This window comes from Poecilia mexicana, unplaced genomic scaffold (assembly GCF_051168715.1).
Source record: "Poecilia mexicana isolate PSO_F unplaced genomic scaffold, ASM5116871v1 scaffold_15, whole genome shotgun sequence".
Classification (NCBI taxonomy): Eukaryota; Metazoa; Chordata; class Actinopteri; order Cyprinodontiformes; family Poeciliidae; genus Poecilia; species Poecilia mexicana.
Genome location: NW_028263384.1, coordinates 12,783,088 through 12,804,587, shown reverse-complemented (window position 1 = coordinate 12,804,587; position 21,500 = coordinate 12,783,088). Strand labels below are relative to the sequence as shown.

The window sequence follows — 21,500 nt, the reverse complement described above, 5'->3', positions numbered from 1 at the left end:
ACATTCACATATGTGTGAATGTACATATGTGTTTCAGACTATGAAGAAAAATAACCACAGGAAATACAAAAGGCAGTTTTTAAATAGTGCTTTTATGCAAAACTATAATATAACTGCCCCTACAACCTCATAACTGCTTGCGTCACTCTTATCAGCAGGAAATGCATTTGAAATATGTCTTTATTCCAGTCACATTGTTAATGAATAACTACCATTAAAAACATGTTACAGTGGCAAAAAGTGAGAGGAAGAACAAGGTGTTTTGCCCAGAGTTTGGAAATTTGAAATACTGAAAAACTTTATTTTGTTTGTTCTTATTTATTACTTGGATCATACATTGGGCTATATTTAGATCCTGTAATTAATTTGGAGATTAATAATTATTAGATAAAGGACAGAGACAAGTACTTTCACACATAAATGGGTAGATTTTGAAGATCTTTCATTTTCATTTGAATTCAAAACTATTCCTCAGCTACTCTTTAGGTAGTCATTGAAAAAACTTAAGTCTATGGAGTTGGGCATAAAAAATACAAATTGGCATTTGGCAGAAAAAAACAACAACTGATTATTAGATTCTTGTTTCGAATTGCAACAAACCGAAACTGTTTCTCCATTTTTGTTTTTAAATTAAAGTTCTTGAGCGCCATATTGTCTTTACATCATAAACACGGATGTGAGTTTTCAAAATGTAATCCAATTTACTTCCAATCATGATGCATTAATTAATCTTAAAGATTTAAGAGGATCTCTAGAAATGACATAAACACCCCGGATTGTATGCCAGAAGCATGTCAAGTCTCATCAGAGGCTTTAATGTGAAGGTGTGTTTTCTCATAAATAAGCTTATCAAAAGTTTAAGTAGGCTAATCTTTGCTCTCTCTCCCCCTCTCCTGTCTCTCACTGTCTAAGAATCAGCCCAGGCTCCTCCTCCTTATGATAATTTGACAGTAGCATCTCCACTGAGTCAAGCCTCGGCTCATTCTGATTCAATAATGTGATCTCCTTTCCACACACGGACCGTGTCTCCTCTCCTCTCTTCTCTTTTTATTCCCCTCTCTTCCCAGAGACGCCCAATGCACATTCACGCTCCCAAACTTACTTTCCATAATAGTTGACTTGAACTTTTGCTTTTTTTTTTTTTTTTAAACTTGCGCTCTTTTTCACCGACAATGACTACCATGGCAACTCCTGCCACTCCGACTCTGCTTCCCGCTGCTCCACTCGGTCACCACCCGGTACCGAGCTCCGTCTCCCCGGCCACCAACTCTCCGCCACCCGCCGCCACCTCCGCCGCGTCCTCCCCGGCTCCACCGGTGGCGCACCCGGCGCTGCTTCACCAGTTCCGGGCGGACCTCCTGCTGCCCAACGGGACCCCGCTGAAGGGCGGCGGAACCCCGCTGTCCGCCGGGGCCAAGCCCGTGTACGCCACCGCGTCGCCCGTGGAGAGCACGCCGCAGAACAACGAGTGCAAGCTGGTGGAGGTGAAAGGGGCCAAGCTGGCCTCGTTCACGGTCAAAGGCACGGAGCTCATCTGTCTGCCGCAGGCTTTCGACGTGTTCCTCAAGCACCTGGTCGGCGGGCTCCACACCGTCTACACCAAGCTGAAGCGGCTGGACATTAGTCCGGTGGTGTGCAACGTGGAGCAGGTCCGGGTGCTGCGGGGGCTGGGAGCCATCCAGCCCGGGGTGAACCGGTGCAAACTCATCTCCAGGCAGGACTTCGAGACGCTCTTCAACGACTGCACCAATGCAAGGTGAGCTGGGGGAGGTGGAGGTGACGGCGGGGGCACACGGAGGGTTCATCCCGGTGTTGTTTAAAGTGCGACTGGTGCAGCAATGTTTATTTTTGTTTTTAACTCACCTCACTTTTAAAAAGCTGAAAGATAATGAGTTTAATTACTGTTCTTATTTGTGTTCATTTTCAACTTTTATTACCTTTTGTATGAGTTTGTCATGTCACTTTCCTCCCACTTTGCCTAACCGCTCTCACTCGTTTTAATGTAAATGAGGCTCGTTGAAGGCCAAGTTTGTCATGTTATCGCTTACTGTTAATGGAGATAAAAGATTAGGATGCCAACAAATGTGTTTTGATGAACTTCGGAAGTTGAATTAGTAGATAAAAGACTCCAGGTTTAGTTTAATGATTTTCTGCCAGTTTTGTTAAATGCATTGGAAATAGGCAAGGGCCAGTGTTAGATCATCACAGTATCATCACGTTGGTTAAAATTAACTCTTTATGTAAAAACAATATAACTCGATGAAATCTTGTAAACTCCATTTATAATGTTGATTGTCAAAATTGTAAATATGATTTCTTCCATATTTATAGTTGGTTTTAAACATATTCAGGAACACTAGTTTTCAAACGTTATATTATGTTTTTATTTTGTTACTATTATCAGTTTCAAACGTTACAGTCAAAGCAGTGGACCCCCTGTATTCACGGGGCTAGGGGTCACAGCCGGGGTGAAAGCTAGCATCCGTGAATACTTAAGAGCCCCTTCAAAAATGCTTATATTTTAACAGTGGAAACACCAAATATGTTTTCATTTAGTTAATACGCAAAGTGAAAACCCATCTTAGCAGAACCGCAGGAGTTAAAATCCACTCATCTCCGTTCTTTTAGGAACAGCCAATCAGCGGCAAGAAAAATGAATGCCGCTCCTGGGTTGGCTGCTTTGCAAGCGCCAACCAAAAGCCTGCCAAGTAGCATTACGCCTAGGACTTTCAGCTTCCACCTCGTTTTCTTTGGAACATTTTTGACAAACTTTCCGAAAAATTAAAATAAATCCCAAAGCTTGTCAGATGGACATAGATGAAACATACTTGAAATTGCATTTGGATATTTAGTGGTTTTTATTGTGATGATGGTGAATGGTACAAAGTGAAAATGTATTCTCATTGTCTTTTTTTTTTTTTTTTGCTTTAACTAGTGCAGCTACACAGATTCCCCTTAAACAATCATGATATTGTGTTTGCAGACAAAATTAGAGTTAACAAGTTTATTCAAACTGACTAGTTCATAATGAGAAACGTCACAATAGTTGCTGATTTTCATTACAGATTGTAATTTCAAGTCAGATTTAACTTAAGTAGGAAAGATGGGTGACAGTCCACAAATTTCCTCACCACGACATTTTATTGCAAGGAGAAATTGAACCAATCAAACCTCTTTCTCGGAGGCCCAAAATAAAGTTATAGGAGTCGTCTGTCAGCCAGCTGGCCAGCAGTGCACAGCAACACGTGTAGGAGAGACAGCGTTGCTTCATTCTCCAACACCGGCTTCTTTCATGTCATTTCACGAGAAGGACTTTAAACCCCTTGGAACGGTGTGAGGGCAGATCTTTGCTGTTTTGAGAGCGTAACTTTTTTTTTTTTTAAAACATTAGCATACCTTGATGCTGGTAACTGGTCCATGCCTACTTGCCTTACTTCTTCTCCTTCCAGGCCTGTAGCTAATTACCATTTTATTGGATGATAAACGTCTTGATGGCTGCGGCGATGTTGGCGATAATGAATTTTTGTAATCCTAATAAGAAGGAAAAAAAAAACCCTACTCTCAAAAGTTTGTCATGTTATCACTTACTGTTATCTCTGTCTCACTCTGACACACTCTCTCTTTGACACACTCTCACTTGCACACATTGAATCTGACACTGTCATTCTGAGAAATTGATTCTTCACAGAAATTAATTAATTTTCATTTGGCCCCAAGCGGCAGCTTAAATCAGGACAAGCTCACTCACTCACTCGCTGATCCCCTTCCTTTTCTCTCCTTCTCCCATCTTCCTTGCCTCCCTCTCTCCCTCCTTAATAACTTGCTGTCTTATCATATCAACACTCTTTAGCCCTGAGCATCAGAACAGAGGAGATGATTAAATGAATTCTCTGTATTTATGATGCGATTATGTAAATGAGGTGTTTTGCAGAACTCCAGTGGTGACCAACTGCATGGGTCATCAGTTCCAGCGTGGCGCAGAGATGTTTGGATAAAGGGGACTAAATTGGCTGGGATTTGTGGCTTCCCGGTGCCTCGGCCTGCTGTTGTGCAGACCACATGCTCGTGACAGCGTGAGCTTGAATCCAGAGGAGTCGTGGATTATCTCTGGTTTAGAGAACTCATATTGTTTGATGGTTAATCCTTGCTACTTGGAGCATGGATGATCCAATTTACACCTGCCATTAACTTTGGATGGAGGCCGCATTGGGATGTGCGCAGATGAACACGCGGAAGACGTGCGGAGCTCTTGCCTATTTCCGCAAACGTTCTCCTTTTTTTTTTTTTTTTTTTTCCAAAACCGAAGCAAGAAGTTCGGAGACGAGCCTTAACTTGTGGATTAACCACCTGCTCTTAAGCTTTTGCAGCCCTCCAACCAAGACAAAAATCCGGATGTGTCTTCTTCTTCTGGTTGCTGCGGGATGTCTCCTGTGTCTCGTGTTAATGGGAGCGTTGTTATACAACCCCCCGAAAATACACAGCCGCTGCCGTCTCTAATTATCCACACAACACTCAAACAGCCTTTAGTTAATGAGATCTGAAAACATCACTCGTCTGAAATCTTCAAACAACTCGCCTGATTCTTTGTCTGAGGGCTTCAAATGTGCTGCGGTAGCCATTAGCATCAGTACCCCCACCACCGCCACCTCACCGAGTGCATTAGAAGTTTTTAAGTGATCCCTTGTGTGGATGGAGAGACGTACAGTAGCAGGTAAAAAAGAAAAAAAAGTGGAACTCAAGACGGTTCGGGTCAAAGTCGGAAGGGAAGCCTAAAAGTTTCAAGAAGAGTCCCCGAGAATATGATGATGTGGCTTTCTGACAGACTCGCTCAGATTTCTGTTACTGATTAAGACAGACATCACTTATTATTTTCCAGTTCAGGATAAAGGTTGGGAAGAGACACAGCCGAGATGCCTGATGGTTTTGCTAAATGTTTTTGGGTGCTTGTTTAATCATTGCTTCAAACACTCAGTGAATGTCAGAGCAAAGTGTGAGGCGCTTTGCTGTCCTTTGGACTAGATAAAGCGCTAAACAAGTACAGGCCATTTCCTATTTCTTCACTTTTTTCAGTATTGAAGCAAAGTCTCTGTTCAGAATTGTTTTACCTTCTTTTCTTTGTCCTGCCATGTTCACACACACACACGCACACACACACAGCCTGACCACTGACTCATCACACAATGAAGATGGGCCAACTTCACCCTCACTCCAGTTGTAATTCATGCATAGGTGGCGCAGAAACACACCCTCTTTCCTCGCCGTCTGCCGGCGCGCACCAACTCGCACGGTCACGCCTGCGTGTTTTGCTGGCTTTGCCGCTAAATGACATTAGTTCCACCGAGGGAACACGGCGTGTAGGAGGCAACCCGATCCGCCGTCCTTTGCTCGTCTCCCCCTCACAAAAGGAATAGTTTCATTCTCCATTTGGAGAGAGAGCACGCCAAACAAAGTCGCTCAGGTCAAACTGGGTGTATTCGTGACATGTATGTGTAGACATTATGTATGCAGTGTTAAAAATAGTCTTTCCTTCTGTGCATTACATTAAACTGTTCTGATGTACCGTGGAACAAGATCTCACTTTTTTTTTTTTTTTTTTTTTTTTACAGAACAATATTTAAAGAGCAACACATGGGTTCTCTATTTGTGCTCGACAATCTTTTGCACACGACATGCTTAAGTTAAAGTTTCATTAAAAACGGATAAAGATGCAGTAAGATTTGCACAAAATCAACATCGCTGCTTTGGACCTACAGCAGTAGCGATGAAGCTTATTTTGATAACCGCAAATAAACTTTCTTGGGATTTTGTGTGACACGTATGCTTAAGATTAGAGTTAGTTTGCTAAAAAAAAATAAAAAAAGAAGCAGACATGATGCTGCTGACACTTCTGTTGGATGTTCGTAATGAGTAACAAACATTTTTTATTGCGGCAGCACAAAATCCATTCAGACGGAGTGAATTTATTCAGCGGGGTTAAGTACCCCGTGTTAAGGAATACTTGCTGTTCTTTTAAAGAAAAACAGTAAATTGCATGAATGTTGGTAACCCAATCAGTTCCTACTATTGTAACTGATGCATTTCTTTCATTTTCTAGCTAATTTTCTTAAATTTACATGTTCTATGGAACGTGAGCTTGGTAGTCCATGACTTTCTGAGATACGGCTGACACGGACTTGAAACTTTATCACAATATTTTGCTGAATTTGTTGCGATAAAGTGTCGATAAAATATTGTTAAAAAAATCATAACTATCTTATTCTTATCATCTTTTTAGCAGTACATTTTTCTGAATACAGTCACTCAAATACAGTATGTGCACCAAAAAAAGACCTGGCGCCTTATTCAACAGGTCTCTTCACCAATGTTGTTGAATGAAGTGGTGCAACTGCGTTTTGATTATATTTAGTCACATTTCCTTAAATATTAATGTTAATAAATAATAAACAGTGGAAGGAAGTAGTCCAGATACCCAAGGTAACAATCCAAACTGTATTGTAGCTTTACAAGCTTTACAAACATCATAATTCAATTCATAAATGCTTTATGAACTTTGTAACTCATCCAAGTTTCTTCAAAGAGTTGTTGTAGATGCTAATGGCCGTGGAAAAGAAAGGATCCCACGTGTAAAGGTTGCAAAATGCTAACGTGGTGTGAAGCATATTCATTATATATGTAAAAGTACTTCATGCCCACTGCATGGTGGAGGATCTGTGAGACTGTGGGACCTTATTTTAGAATGCATGGCATCATGAGAGCTTTGAAATAGCAGGCCATTGGGGAAAAAAGTTTCCTCTGCCAGGAAACTGTAAATGGGCTGTCATTAGCAGGATTGTGATCCAAAACATATGGCCAAACAGAAAAACAAATCCCCAGACTCAAATTTAATCTTTTCTATGGCCATCCCGGTCCCCCAACCAAAATCCTGCAGAAAACTTATGGGATCAGCTGAAGAGACGATCCAGGACTCTGACTGATCTAGAGAAATTGTGTTAAGTTCAAAGATCCCTTCATCTACTCTGTAGGCTCCAACCTTGATGTCCTGATGGCAAAAGAAACTTATGCAAAGCGTTAGCAGCAGGAGTGTCAATAAATGTGCTACTGTTATTTGTTTTTTCTCTCTGATAAAAATGTTTACTCTGATGAAATGGTGGATTTTACACAATTTTATTTGAAGTATTTTGCATAACTTTTACCAGGGATGGAGGCAAATTTGTACATGTCTGTGAAAATCTAGTAGCTTTGTACCGTTTCTTTGGTTTTCAGTGACAAAGTTTAGCCTTGCAACTTTTTGCGGCTGGTGTTCTGAGTGTGTGTGTGCGTGTGTGTGTGTGTGTGTGTGTGTGTGTGTGTGTGTGTGTGTGTGGCAGGTCACATTCAGCAGTGTTGGGACAGAATCCAAGTTCAGATGCGTTCAAGTCTGGCTCAACTTTAACCTCAATGCTCTTTTGATGTTTTGTAGAGACGAGCGCGATGAGCTAAAGAGGGCCTCTCCGTCTCTTCTCCTGTGTCGGGTTTTAATGGAAAGCGCACACATGCTTTCACACACACACACACACACCCACCCACACACACACACGGTCCTGACATCGTCCTGACCCTGGAATGCGGCGAAGGAATGCCCGACAGTATCGGGTTAGGGGATCTGAATTTTTTGCCGCGATCAAACGTCCTGTGTTAGCTTCTTTCATGACATCAACACACACAGGCTAATAGTGATGCATCAATTTTTTTATTTTTATTTTTATTTATTTATCACAACATCAATCTCTCCCTCTCTTTTCTCCAACCTGGAACATAAGTCTTCCTGCGAGCGGCGTCGACGTTATGATTTATCAAACCGGACCGTGACTGCGAATACAAACCCGTGTGATAAACACAGATTGAAAGGATGGGAGCTGTAAACCGCTGCTAATGTATTCCAAACAAAATCCTGTTTGAGCAAGTTCTCCCTTTTCTCTCCCCGTGCTCTCTCACATAAACACACAGCTGCTACCTATCACCACCTCAGTCCCTCCAAGCCAGTAGCTGTTCCACTGTTTTGACTGTAACACTTCCTCTTCTTTCATTACTTTTCTTGACTCTGAGTGTGTGTGTGTGTGTGTGTGTGTGTGTGGTGTGTGTGTGTGTGCAAAGAGCAGAGAGATCTGTCATCTTGGTTGTGTTTTTGTTTCTATTCCACCTGTGCTAAGCTCCAGCTGCCATGTTTGGCGTTTCATGTTTCAGGTAACACACTCCGGAGAAGAAGCTCTGAGGGCAGAACTCGATGTGCAGGTTACCTTCCTATCCCTAAAAAAAAAAGAAAAAAAAAATGTGTGTGTGTGTTCATGTGTGGCCACAGTGTTGGCATGAAGGAGGACGTCTGGGTGAGATTTTAATTAAAGTTTGAGACAAAGAGGTCATAAGCCATACACCCCCTCCTCTACACACACACACACACACGCACACACATCCACACACAATGAACTGTTTTCTCTCTTCAACCCCCCCCCCCACCTCTCCCCTCCCTCCTCTCCCTCATTCCATCCCCTCAGCTTGATGACTTTTCCATGAAAGGCTTTTTCATTAATCCTACCTCAGGGAACCGGTGCTCTCCAACCTCTCACACACACGCAAACACGCATGCATGCACAACACACACATAAGACCTCCCTCTGTGGGTCACTTTGATGTATCAACGTACTTGCAGACTAAACACAAAATTAGGTTCCAGTTCTTTATGCCCCTTAAAAATGCAACATATACAAAGGCGCAGACAACGCACCCACCCACCGACAACACACACATGGAGATGCGCACACTGGCACACACACACACACACTTAGAGAGGCCATTAATTAGTGAGTGCAAATAAACAGTAGTAAGGGAAAGGGAAGCGGCTGCAGCAAAAAACAAGGCAGGCTCTGGTCTCTGTGCGTTTTATTTCCCCCTGCTGATCTTCACTTCTGCATCTGTGTGCGTTTGTGTGAATTTGACATGTTTCAACATCAGTTCCTGTCCAACTGTGTTGCTTTACCTCTAAACATGAAACCCAAAAATACATTTCCTGCTTTTGTTGAGCTCAGTGTGATGCTGAAAACAAATATTTGAAATTCTAAGCACCACACACACACACACACGCACATTCACACAGATAGTCACAACTGTATCCCTCAGATATAGATTTAGAAGTTCAAGTCTTTTTTTTTTTTTTTTTTTTTGAGTTTCCCCCCAAAAAATTGGCCATAGTAAATGTTGTGCTAACCACTACAGCCTTTGATGGAAACGTTATTACGGAAGACTTTAGATTTTTAAATTTGTCTTTTTGCATGTTTCCCAGGAAAAGACCACTTAAGTTGTTAAACAGCTTTTATACATAGTATTATTCAAAGTAACTTTTGAAAAATTATAGGAAAAGATGTCAAACGTACATCAAATGCATCAAAATGTCATAAAAATGAAAACATGACATAAGACGGAGCAAAAAAAAAAAAAAAAAAGCCAAAGAGTAGCATACACTCTCTGTATATCTCAGGCTTTTAGAAAAATATTACTTTAATTTAGCAGTTTTTCTCAATCTGCATCTGATTTATTTGGGTGCAGAAAGAAGCCGGCTGCTAAGGGATTATTGGTTTGTTTGGAGACGTTTCATCAGAGGAACAAACTGGCCCTAAAACCGACTTCAGATAAATTGTATCACAGTAAATCTGCTCCGTTTTATTCTACTGTGGTTTCAGACTTTTCCCTTATCACCTCTAGTATCCTGGAATTAGCAAAGTTAGCAGCCGTCTGAAAATCTCTGAGTGAAGATCTGCTCTCCTTAGGGAATGAGATGCACCGATCGCTCATCAAAATATCGGAATTGACTAGTTTTTATTTCTAATTGAAATCAATTGAAGGTATTGTTTTGCTACATAAATGTGAATCATCTTATATTCTGCTGCACATTTTTTCCTCTTTTGTATTTTCACCTTAGAATAAAAAATAAATTAGAATTTGTGAAGTTTGGGATTAGCAGATCAGACCTAAAAAATAAAATAAAAGTCTGTACCAGCCTGCAGAAGCCTGATTGGTGCATTCCTACCACTTGTTTCTAGCCTTGGTGCATTTTACATTTATCAATGCCAGACACGCTAATTGTGCTAAAAGTAGCAAAACTCTTCGTGTTAAAAATGGACCAATCACAACAGGGAAGCTGGAAAGAAATATTCTGAATGTTCTTAGTTGTAATTTTCCAAAGCTGAATCGGAATCTACTAAAACTGTAAGGGGGAGGTCAAAGCTTTACAAAAACCAGCCACAAATCTCTCGTTGCTCACTCTCTAGCTTCTTTTTTTTTTTTTTTTTTGTCCTCACTATATTTACATGCATCTGTGTGCGTGTCGCTCCCTGTGCTCCTGTTAGTGTGAGTGTGGGTGTGTGTTTCTGTGAGATATCTGATGTCAGCTGTCACATCCCAGTCGGTCTGGGCCTATAATAAGAGACAATAATAACAACTCATTAAAACCGAGGGCAGGAACTGTGGAGCTCATCGGCTCATCAAATTAACCTTTGAACACTTCATACACACGCACGCGCGCACACACACACACACACACACAGATGCACACACACACATATTCCAGCTACCTGTTTTTTCTCCTAGAGTTTGTGGCTACACATTCTTTCTCCCTGTCTTTTTGTGTCTCTTCATCTACCCCCTCTCAGCCAGTGGGTGTGTCAACAGGGGATTGGTCCTTTCTGCTGGGTAATTGATGAATTATATGCAACATGCAAATGAGGCGCCATTAATCTCCTGACTGACAGCTTCGTTTATGGGGCCTTAATGACGGCTGGATTAGATTCTAATTAAAATCTGCTCAAAGACACCCCACGCTAGGAAGCTGCTGCTTCTAGTCTATCTCTGCTTATTCCCCCTCCTAACCCTTCTCTTTTGCACCTTTTTTTTTTACTTTTATGTACTTTCTCTTTTTATGTCCCTCTTCATCTTTCTGTCTCACTTTCACTCCTCTTTAACTTTGCTCTTCACTCAGGTTTCACTCCCTTCTCTGTCGTTTTCTTCCTCCTCCTCCTCTTCCACCTTCTTCTTTTGCTCACTGTCTTTTAATATCGTGCAGCCTCAGACAGACGCACAGATTGCTGTTGTGTCAAGCTGCTGTGAAACGGAGATGAGGTACGCTGGTTGTCATTAGGCCTGATGTGGCCCGTGTCATTTCCACTGTCAGGACATTCACACCGTTTAGTCAGAGCCCGAGTGATGTCTGACAGCTTTGCACGTACTTCCTCCAGGATTGATCGAGCGCGGCCTGGCTCCGTCAAGCCTCGCACGCGAACGCACAAGAAAACCGCGTGCGTCTCGCCTCGTACTTACAGCTGTTGTCGAGCAAACTTGTGACATGACGGGGGGCAAAGACGGGGGGGAAAGGAAAAGGGGAAACGAACGGCTAAACGAGGAGAGGACTGAAGGGGAAGGAGGCGGGCGAGCGCATTTAATAAGCAAACAAATGAATGAGTAAGCTGAACAGTAATGAGGTGCTTTATGGAGGCCATAGGGAAACTCCTTTTCTGCTTGCTCGTATCCACAGGGAGGTCAGATTTGCTGTACAGCAGCCTTCCTGGAGGCGCTCATGTTTCAGTGTTTTTGCTTGTTGACACTTCAGCAGGATCAGAGGTTTACAGACTTGAAGGACACTTTAGTCTAGCTGGGCCACCCATCTCAGTCCCAGCATGGAGAGCGGCCTAATGACTAACGCCAGCGCTGTGTTTTTCTGCCTGCAGCTCGAGGCCTGGACGACCGCCCAAGAGGCTGCAGAGTGCGACAGAGGGCGGGACGCACCACATGCTGTCTCACGGCGGTCTGATGCACGCTGGGATCATGCCTCCTGCAGGTGACCACCCATGCCTCGGCGTGCTCACGCTTTACATACATGAGCTGTGGAAACAATATCAGTGCAGGGGGGGTAAGAATAGCTTGACTGATCACTCTGTTTTTAATATAAAAAATGAAAGTATTAGTGAAAAAAAACAGTACTCAGGTATTTCTGTCATGTTTGACTCTGATCATGAATCTATCAGTGACACATCAAAGCTTTTGCATGGAAAGAGTGCTTGTTTTATTCATAGTATTTATAAGTTGAGAAAAATTAGCTAATTAAAAAGGACATAACAATAAGATAGGCATGTTGCCGTTGGTGACCTGAGCTTCCTTCTGAAGTTACTGCTGTGCACTGCAGAGCAGCTGGCTTAAAGAAAGCTACTAAACATCAAGCTACAATCTGCATTTTCAGTGAAGGAGCTGACTGCTGGATGGCAACCTCAGCAGACAGCCTGACTAATCAACCAGCTCTTATCAGCTTGGTGTACTTATTTACTCTGCAATGATGACGGTCTGATATTTCTGACCTAACTGTGATTGAAATTCAAAATAACTATAAGTAGGCAATTGATTGTAATAAATGTGTTGTTTTACCGGCAGCACAGGTAATCAGTGCTTGTTAGAGTCCGGTGTCAACATCTGCTACCGTAAGACTCCGTCCAACTGGTTGAATATTACATTGGCGTGAAAAACACAGGTTTATAACACCTGGAATATATTAGACAACAGTTATTGAGATCCAAACAGTCCGTTGAGGTATGAATATTGCACACACTGGTATTGTAATGCCGATATGTCCAACATATTTACGATATATTCATATATCATGAAACTGTGGTATCTGTCCTCGGGTTTATCATGATGTGAGAATCTTATATTACCCAATGCCTAGAAGAATGTCTATAAAAAAAGAGATAAAATACTTTCACACCTAAATTTTTGAAGATGAAAATATAGCCTTTTATAATATTTTGTGATGTACCTTTAACAGATTACAGAGCAGCAGATTACTTCAATGTGCAGCGAGGATGACTTTCACGACAAATACATATAATGAACATTTTACATATCTTCAAATTCCGCATCAATTTTTCTAATTCATCAGAAAGTCAGTCTCTACTAGCTTTACTACCTAAACTCTGCATCATGTCTGGGGATAAAGGGCAATGAAAGTTCAACTAACAGGCCAGATATATTATTATTAATGCTGTTGGAGTTACAGCTCTGCACACATGGACTTTGCAATTGTGATTGCAATTCAATATTCTAATACCTGCCACTTAAATACGCTGTAAAAAGCAAAAAAAAAAATAAAAAATACAAAATTAATTTCACAGTTTTTGTAAATCTAAAAATGTTGACTTTATTTTTTCTTTAGAAAGTTTAGCAGTTAGTCACAGTAGAAATTAGACCTGGTCATATTAGGAAATCGATATACCAATGCACGTCATTTGAAATATAATAGCCTGCAACTCTTCAAATACTTAACAGAAAGTTTCAAAATATCTCCAAAGTTAAATCAGTATTCAAATTATTATTATTTTTTTTAAAACCAAGCTCTCATATCAACGGCAGTATTCTTAGAGTTATTCTTCTGAAAGCGTTCAAATTCTGCTCTAATATTAGCTGCAAGAGAAAACATGTTGCTCGACGTCCCTGCTTCTACAGACATGACACAGACTGAGGAGGTTTTCACTCTTTATTTTCATAATGACACATTTTTACCCATCATCAATCGCACGAAGGGGTGGGGATCCCGGGAGGCGACCGGTGAGTTGATGAATAAAATTAGCATACAGACTGCTGAGTGCTGACAAGTCAGAAACAACTTGCAAACTTGGCGGGCTTTGTTCCCTCGTCTTAAAAAGTGTGCAAAGTTGAGTAAGTATCCTTGTCTGCAGAACTTTAGATATATAATTGCGTACAATTATATTTGAACCTTGTTGTCATTGCAAGTTAATGTATGTCTTTTCATCCTTTCGAACAATAGAATCTTTAAATGTAAGTATTTTGTTGCCATGGTTTAACACAATGCAGCTTGTGTTTTTGTTTATTATAACTTCTGTGTGTGTGTCTGTATGTGTGTGCGCTTGTGTGCGTGTGTGTATGTGTGTTGGAAAAGCACAGAGAAAAGGGAGAGAAAAGTAATTGTTGGCACCTCACCGCTCTCAAAGTTGCCCTTGGCTTTGTGCTCTTCACTGAAACCTGATCTTTTCATTCCCCGCCTCAAAAGAAGCCATTTTCTATTAGCCTCCACTTCCTCTCACTGTTCAAAGGTGCTCCAGTGTGTGTGCACGCGTGTGTGTGTGTGTGTGTGTGTGTGTGTTTTTGCGTGAACGCTCGAGAGCATCTTTCTCAGTGGGGGAAAAAAAAAGAGCCTTTTTTTTCCACCAAAGAAGAGGGCACGGCGGCAATGTCAGCGCCACTGATTAGAACTGGCCACATGAGAGGGGAGAAGGAGACGGGGAGAGCGAGGACATTTGAGCGTAAAAGGCAGGAAAGATCTTTGATGTCACCCTCCTTAGTCGCCGTTTCTCGCCTTCATGTGCTCGCGAGTGCGCACGCACACAGCAGCGCGGTGGCTTACGTCCCGCTGTGATGCTGACATTTGAAAAGGTAAAGTAAGGAGAAGGGATGGGGACGAGAGGGCAGGGAAGAGAGGGGGAAAAGGAGATGAGAGGGGAAGAGCAAACTGTCCGCTGCAGACGTCTATTATCTGAGAGGACGGGGCGGGATCAAGAACACGACGGTCAACTTGGTTGCCAATGTTTAGATGGATCAGGAAATTAAGACTCGCGGCTTGTTTGTGTTTCCTCCGTTCGTGTTTGCACAGTTGTGTGCTTCGTCCTGACTTTAATAATTCACCATGTTTGTCTGCATTAGCGCAACAGATATTTAATTTTCTATTTTCAAGGCAGCTCTGAAAGGGAGGGGGGGGTCAAGCTCCGCTCCGAGGTTCAAGCCATAAATTAAAATGTGCCTCGGCCCCCCGCACACCCCCACTTTCGCCACATTTTGTCGCTCTCTATTACAGATTATTCGAAAGTGCACCACCTCTATTAAGAGGCATCTTCACCTCCTGTCTCCTGCTTCGGATTCTTTTATTCTGACAGAGGGCCTCTGTGGTTTAAAGGTGGAGCTCCCGCTGCTGTTTGGTGTCGCCCTGCACTCTCTGCTGTGGGATGTGATAGCGTTGTGTGGGTGAGATGAATGTCTTGGCCTGTTTCTATCTCTGCTGATTCCCTGGCAGGCTAAATGGCCGGTGCAGCGGTGCAGTCAGAATGAATGGCTGGCCTCTGTCTTCCCCTGACAACCTCCAGCCTACCAACTGCTCTAATCCTCCACTGGGGGCCATTGATCTGGCTCTTATTGATTCTTTTTGCTTTCTTTCTTTGCCCTCCCCTCTCCCTTCTCTCCTCCTCTTGCTATATATCTGTTTCTCTCTCTCTCAGATCTTTCTGCGCTGGCCAAAAAGATCAAGCTGGAGGCGATGGCAAGTTACCATAGTAGTCAGCAACATAGTGGGCCAAACGGAGAGAATGGTGACCACAACGCTGGTCTGGGTAAGCTGTAACTTTCTTTTCTTTATTTATTGTTTTCTTATCTGCCCACAAACACACACACACACACACACACACACACACACGTGTGCAAAATGTGTAATTACAGCTGTGTAACACGTTTCTCAGTTGTTGTCGATACACACCTGTGATACCCCCGTCAATACAAATTGAGCAGCTGTGGCGCTGCTGAATTGAGCTGATTAGGGCCAGGATGTGACATCGCCTCTCCCCTTTGTTTCCTTTGACGAAACAGTAGAAAGCAAAATAGTTCGGCGAGGGGCCAGTTCTACCGATAAAAATGAGGTCGTCCAAACAGCTTGAAATTACAAAGCAGGTTCTGCTTGCATGTGTTTCTTACTCACCTTGTGGAGTTCAGCATGATTCAGGTGTGTTTTGTGAAAATATAGATTCTCCAGCCAGCAGGCTCAAGTGCTTTTGGCAACAAATTATTCCGATGTGTTAATCATCACACCAAGAGCATGCAGACTTTAATAACCGAGAGGCAGAGGCCTGTGTGAGAGTCACACAGTAAGATGAACTGAACATTGTCCGTCTTGAACGGTTTTTTATATTGGTGACGGAAAACACCTGATTGCCATCCGCCATTTTGATAGCTGACCACTTGGTGCAGGCTCACAGACATTTTCAACTTTACACACACATCATAAAAGTAACTAAATCAATCAATAAAAAAAATTGCCAACTTGGACTGCATTAAATGCATCTTGTTTTCCGGGAGCTCAGCACATTGAAGAGTGATTGACAGGAGCGCCTCAGGTGTAGCTGAATCACTGCTATGGGATTTCCTTCCACTGAAGCACGGGCTAGTGGGATCATGAAACCCCACATTCAGAGAGTCTTGCCAACTTCTGATCACTTCAGTTGAAGAAATATTCCCTGTTTTGAGAAATTTGGCTGATGCGGCACTTATCAGTGTGGCAGAAGAGCTCTGGTTCGTCCTCTAGATCAACATCAACAACTTCCAGCTGGTGAGCTAAAGAGTGCAATGTTGGCGTTTTCCAAAGCAGCCAATCTAGGAGCATCATTTATATTCTTTGGCAATGATTGGCCAAAGATCAAGCAATGAAAATGTGATTGTTTCTTTACTACCAGTTTATCGGACGGTAAAGGAAGACAGTAGAGGGTCTCAAGTCTTCCCTCTACCTTGATTACCAATTGGACCACTCAATGTAAACTGATCTGTTTTCTGTATCTTGAAGATGTGAATACTAAAAATAGTTTAATTAAAATCAGGAACTTGGAGAGTCATTGCTTTTAACTTCATGGATTTGCACAAACTTGAAAAATTTGGTATTTCTTAATCAGTGTGAAAAAAGTAAACAGAGTGGTGAAATATTGTATTTTCTAAACTTATTTTTCTTATTAGAATACAAACACCTAATAGACTACTCAGAAAAACAAATGGACTTTACATTGGAACGTATTTACATTTTACACTTTCCCATCTATATTTTGTTTCTTCACTGACTGGATGCAAACTCAGCCAAAAACAAATTAAAGACATATATTCTTGCCAGGACTTTTTCAATGTCAGGACTTGGTACCTGCCCACATTATCATAAGTGCCGATTCTTGCTTTAATGACCATGGAGTTACTGTACTTGACAAGCCAGCAAACTGACCTGACCCAAAACTTAGGGAGACACTGTGGGCTATTGTTAAGAGGAAGACAAGAGACACCAGAACCCACAACGCAGGCATGATAAAGGTCACTATTGAAGCAACTTAGGAAGAAGTGACCAGAGCCACAAACTGGTCACTTTTATGCTGCATTTACACAGTAATTTATACTAAAGAAGCTCATTCCAAGTACTGAGTCCATGCATATAATACATATAATTTCCAGTAGGCTGAAGCTTTTGTTTGAAAAATCCTTTTTTGATCTAATGTAATATTTACATTTTTTGGGGGATGCACGATATATCGGCACCAACATTGGTATTGGCCAATATTAGTCATTTTTTAACATGTCGGAATCTGTCCTATAAATAAAACTGAGTCGATATGAACAACCGATATTTATTTTTATCTTGTCTCTGATCTCTTTTTTTCTCAACGGTGTCAAAACGGTAGTGAAATAGATATAATATCTGTAAATATCAATCATCAGCCATAGCAGCAATAATATCGGATAACAATATCGGCCCAAATTTTCATAATGGTACATCCCTACTATTTTTCCATGAGCTCTACATCATTCATAACATTCACTGCATATAAACATGCAGTCAGTGTTAAACATTCTCGCTGTAGGCAACGTTTGATATAGCATTGATTTATCCTGGCACCTGAAGCAAAATAAAACAGAATTTACCTTTATTTTAGAGCTTAGTAAATAGCAATGTAAGCCTGAAAAGATTAATGGGATTAATCATGATGAATCGATTATTGAAATAATTGTTGACTATTTTACTAATCAGTAAACTGGACAATTCAAATCCAAGTTGTTTGCTGAAAAAAAACAACATATTTAAAGCAGAAGTTGAGCCAAAACTGTACAAGAAAATATATACACATTTTGTATTTAAGATTAATATGCCTTTGTGAGTAAATAAGTTATACTCAAAACTCCTCAGGTGTCATAGTTTTAGCTTCACCTGATTCAGATTCACTAAAGGAATGCTTTGTTATTGCATTCTAGGCAATAGCTATTTGTTTTTTGCATTTATATATATTTTACTGTATTTTAACAAATTCCTAATATTGTGTAAACAAAAGAAAAAGAAAAATCTGTAGAATGTGGCAAGTTTTTTCTATCCGATTAATCGTCAGAATAAACGATTACTAAAATCATCATTAGTTACAATCCTATGCTAACCTATATATTCATGCAACGCACATAATGGGAATTGCCTAATTACAGATCTCCTCCCTTTGGCTGCTGATGACGTGTTACTCATATGTTATTAGAGCATTTCCCTTAACTGCTCTCCAGCCTCGCTTTGATACGAGGTGTCGCGGCGGCGAAAGAAGCGAGTCTGGGCGATATTGAGATGAATAAGATGAGAGGCCGAAGCCAAATCAATAGTCTTCCCTCTAATTCACCATCCTGAATGCAAACGACAAACGCTGGACAATCGATGGCGTGACGGGCACGTGCACACTCGCGCGCGCTCACGCAAACAGCTCAGGTTCACCGCGCCCCCTCTGCTATCGACAGGTTAAAGCGACATCAGCGTGTTTAGACAGACGACAGGGCCTACGGAGGTCTGTGTGGAATATGCTACCAACCTGGGACATGCACACCTGGCATGTGGAGCGCACCGTGAAGCTTCAGGAGAAACACGCACAGAAAAAAAACAACAAAAAAACAAGAAACAAAAAAAACCCTGAAATTCTCCTGTTTTTCAAAAATGACATTAGCATCAATGTTTCTCTCTCTTCATCTGAAGCGCTTTCCTCCGCGCTCCCTGACGGTAAACACCGCCGGCATTAAGCTTTGTTTACCACTGTATACACTCGGTTACGACTACCAGCATCTGTGTGCAGTTTGGTGGCTTGGTTACCACCAGCCATTATAAACCTGTAAAGCTTAATCACCGTTAATGATAGAGTCAAGTGGAAACACACACAAACACGCATGCATGCAGACTAAAAACGGTGTGTGTTTTTTTTCCATACCGCCACCCACAGCCTTATGGGAAGGATGGGCCCCTACCAGCGCTCCAACCACTACAAAGGCCATCTCAGATTACACACACGCACACTCGCACAACTGCTGAGTGGGACACCTTATGGGCTGCAGAAGAGCAGAGAGAAGCCATTTCTGCGTTTAACAAGATCTTCTGGGAAATTTACAGTAACTGTTTGTTTACAGTAATGGTTTGTTTGGATAAACATAAGAGAAGCAGTTTGACTTTTGATGTTTTCTAATGAAACATGGGGAGAGAGAGTGAAGGGGGCAGAATGAGAGCGCAAATGAAATTTTAGTTGGTTGTGGGGTTTGGACAGAGGGGCTGAAGTGAGCTCTGGGCTCCAAACCGAGGTTTTAATATTTGGCTGCGAGTCGATTGTCGGAGCATCTGGTTATTCAGCTCCATTCAGACAGATCTTTTGTTTGGATTAGTTTATGGACTGGGCAAGTGACAGACTAATCTGCCAAAATGCACAAAGCACTACACATATGTCTAGCGAGGCTAACTCAAAAAGTCAGCACCTTATGCTTTAAAGCCTACTTCGCCTGCTCTTTTTTTTCCGTGTCGTTTGCTTTTTTTTGTGTGTCTGTCTTTCTGTAACTTTTTCTTTTTTTTTTTTTTTTTGCTTCCTCTAGTTCTATTATTTGTGACAATTGTGCGGAATAGAGTCCAAGATTTTTTCCTTTGTGTTTATAATTACCCAGCGTGCATTGCTGGCCCAGCACCAAGACTGCCATCAGCTTCTTTTGTTCCACTTCCTCCCCGTGTTTCTTTTGTTTTTGTTTTTCTCCTTTTATTAAATGATAAATATTTATGTCATTTTCTCTCTCCTGCTCCCCCCACTCAACAGGATTGTTTGTTTCATGAATAGAGGGACTGAAACAACCCACTGGGGTGCTGTTGAGAGGAAGGATTTTGTTTTCAGATAGCGGAGGCTTGTCCTAAAGAGGGGATTGTGAGCAGCAGATTGGGAGCGATAACAAGAGCTGAGTTTCAACTACTAAAAAAAATGTATTGAATCATTTAGGGGTGAGCGATATGGAAAAATGAAAAATTACATCGTAATTTTTTTAGTTGTAAAGTCCAGATGTTTTACAATTCCCTTTATATATATATATACAAATAAGAAAATCTTTTACTATCAATACTGATTACAAATTCATCAAAGTTCCAATTCTAATTTCAGCGCTGGCATTAATGTTATTAGTAATAGTAGCAGTAGATGTCATGTTTTTCATCATTTTATCAATCAGTGCACTGTGAATATTTCCTGATTTATAAATCTATCAAGGTTAGATCATATCCTGCAGCCTGAACACACTTTGCACCCAGGATTGTGACTATTGTGTTTTTATGGCCCGGTAGGATATTATAAAGTGTTTAATTTAAACTTAAAGAAAGTTAAAGAAGTTCAGAAAGCTTTATAGATAGGTGGGAGGCTAAAGTATCAATCTAGCTCTCTACAAACATGGCATATATGAAAAAAAAAAGCAAGTGAAAAGCCATTGTTAATTGGCTTAACGATTGTTACAATTCATTAATCTATTAATACTGCCCATGTTCCTGAACGCAGCATTCTCCTGTTAAAACAATGCGGTGGAAACGTCACGCTGTGGGGAAGCTTTTCTTCACCAGGGACTGGGAAGCAAAAAACACTTGTTGAGGTGGCAAAAGACTTGAGACAGGGTCAAAGGTTAACCTTTAGGACAACGAGCTGAAACGTGCTGCGGGTGCTCTAATGATTTAGATCGAAGCACATACACATAACAGAATGACCCAAAATCAAGATCTGAACACAAGTGGGAATCTGTGGCATGACTGGAAAATTACATCCAGTCTGAATTTGTTTGGGCAACAGCAGCAGTTTCACAGCGAACAGAACATGTGATCATATGTTTAAATGTTGGAAGAGACATGACCGAAAGACACTTGTGGCTATAATTGTTCTGAACGGTGATTCTCCACAGTGTTGAAAACAAATGCTCACACGTTTTCAGTTTTTGTTTGCATAATGTTTTGAAAACGACTATCATTGAATTATTATTATTATTACTATTATCATCCTTTCAGATTCTGGTCCTGCAGTACTTTGAGTTGGTCTCATCCGAAATCCCAAAAAGAACAATGACGCTTGTTCACTGTGACCAAAAGAGAAAAAGTTCAAGGGGTGTGAATACTTTCGCAGGCCACTGTAACTTATCCTTTAATACGCTCTCCAGCCTGCCTTGTACAAATGTTTTCAGCTACTTGTTCAATATTGTTAGGAATACATGACCTGAAAATAACTTTGGTGTCATGATCCTACTAATGGTTTCAAGTTAAAACGAACCGTTTCCACGTTGATTGCATGGACCGTTGCAGCCTTGATGGCTTTTAAAATTGACAATAGAGGAAGGACAGAGATACCGAGTTGTTTTACTGCAGTCTTCTT

The 21,500-nt window shown here is 41.4% G+C and overlaps 1 protein-coding gene across 3 annotated transcripts in view; it reads left to right on the top strand.

Moving 5' to 3' along the window:
- Positions 1–519: 519 nt before the first annotated feature.
- Positions 520–21,500, top strand: part of dachc (dachshund c) — a 33,055-nt gene continuing 12,074 nt past the window's right edge. The window contains exons 1-4 of one of the 3 annotated variants that reach the window (XM_088012930.1): positions 520–1,756; positions 11,754–11,881; positions 11,991–12,068; positions 15,303–15,413. In XM_088012930.1, the coding sequence (XP_087869056.1) occupies positions 1,173–1,756; positions 11,754–11,881; positions 11,991–12,068; positions 15,303–15,413 (901 nt within the window). In that variant the 5' untranslated portion in view covers positions 520–1,172. The remainder of the gene's footprint in view (positions 1,757–11,753; positions 11,882–11,990; positions 12,069–15,302; positions 15,414–21,500) is intronic. The other 2 variants (XM_014968229.2, XM_014968239.2) reach the window with 2 other exon arrangements.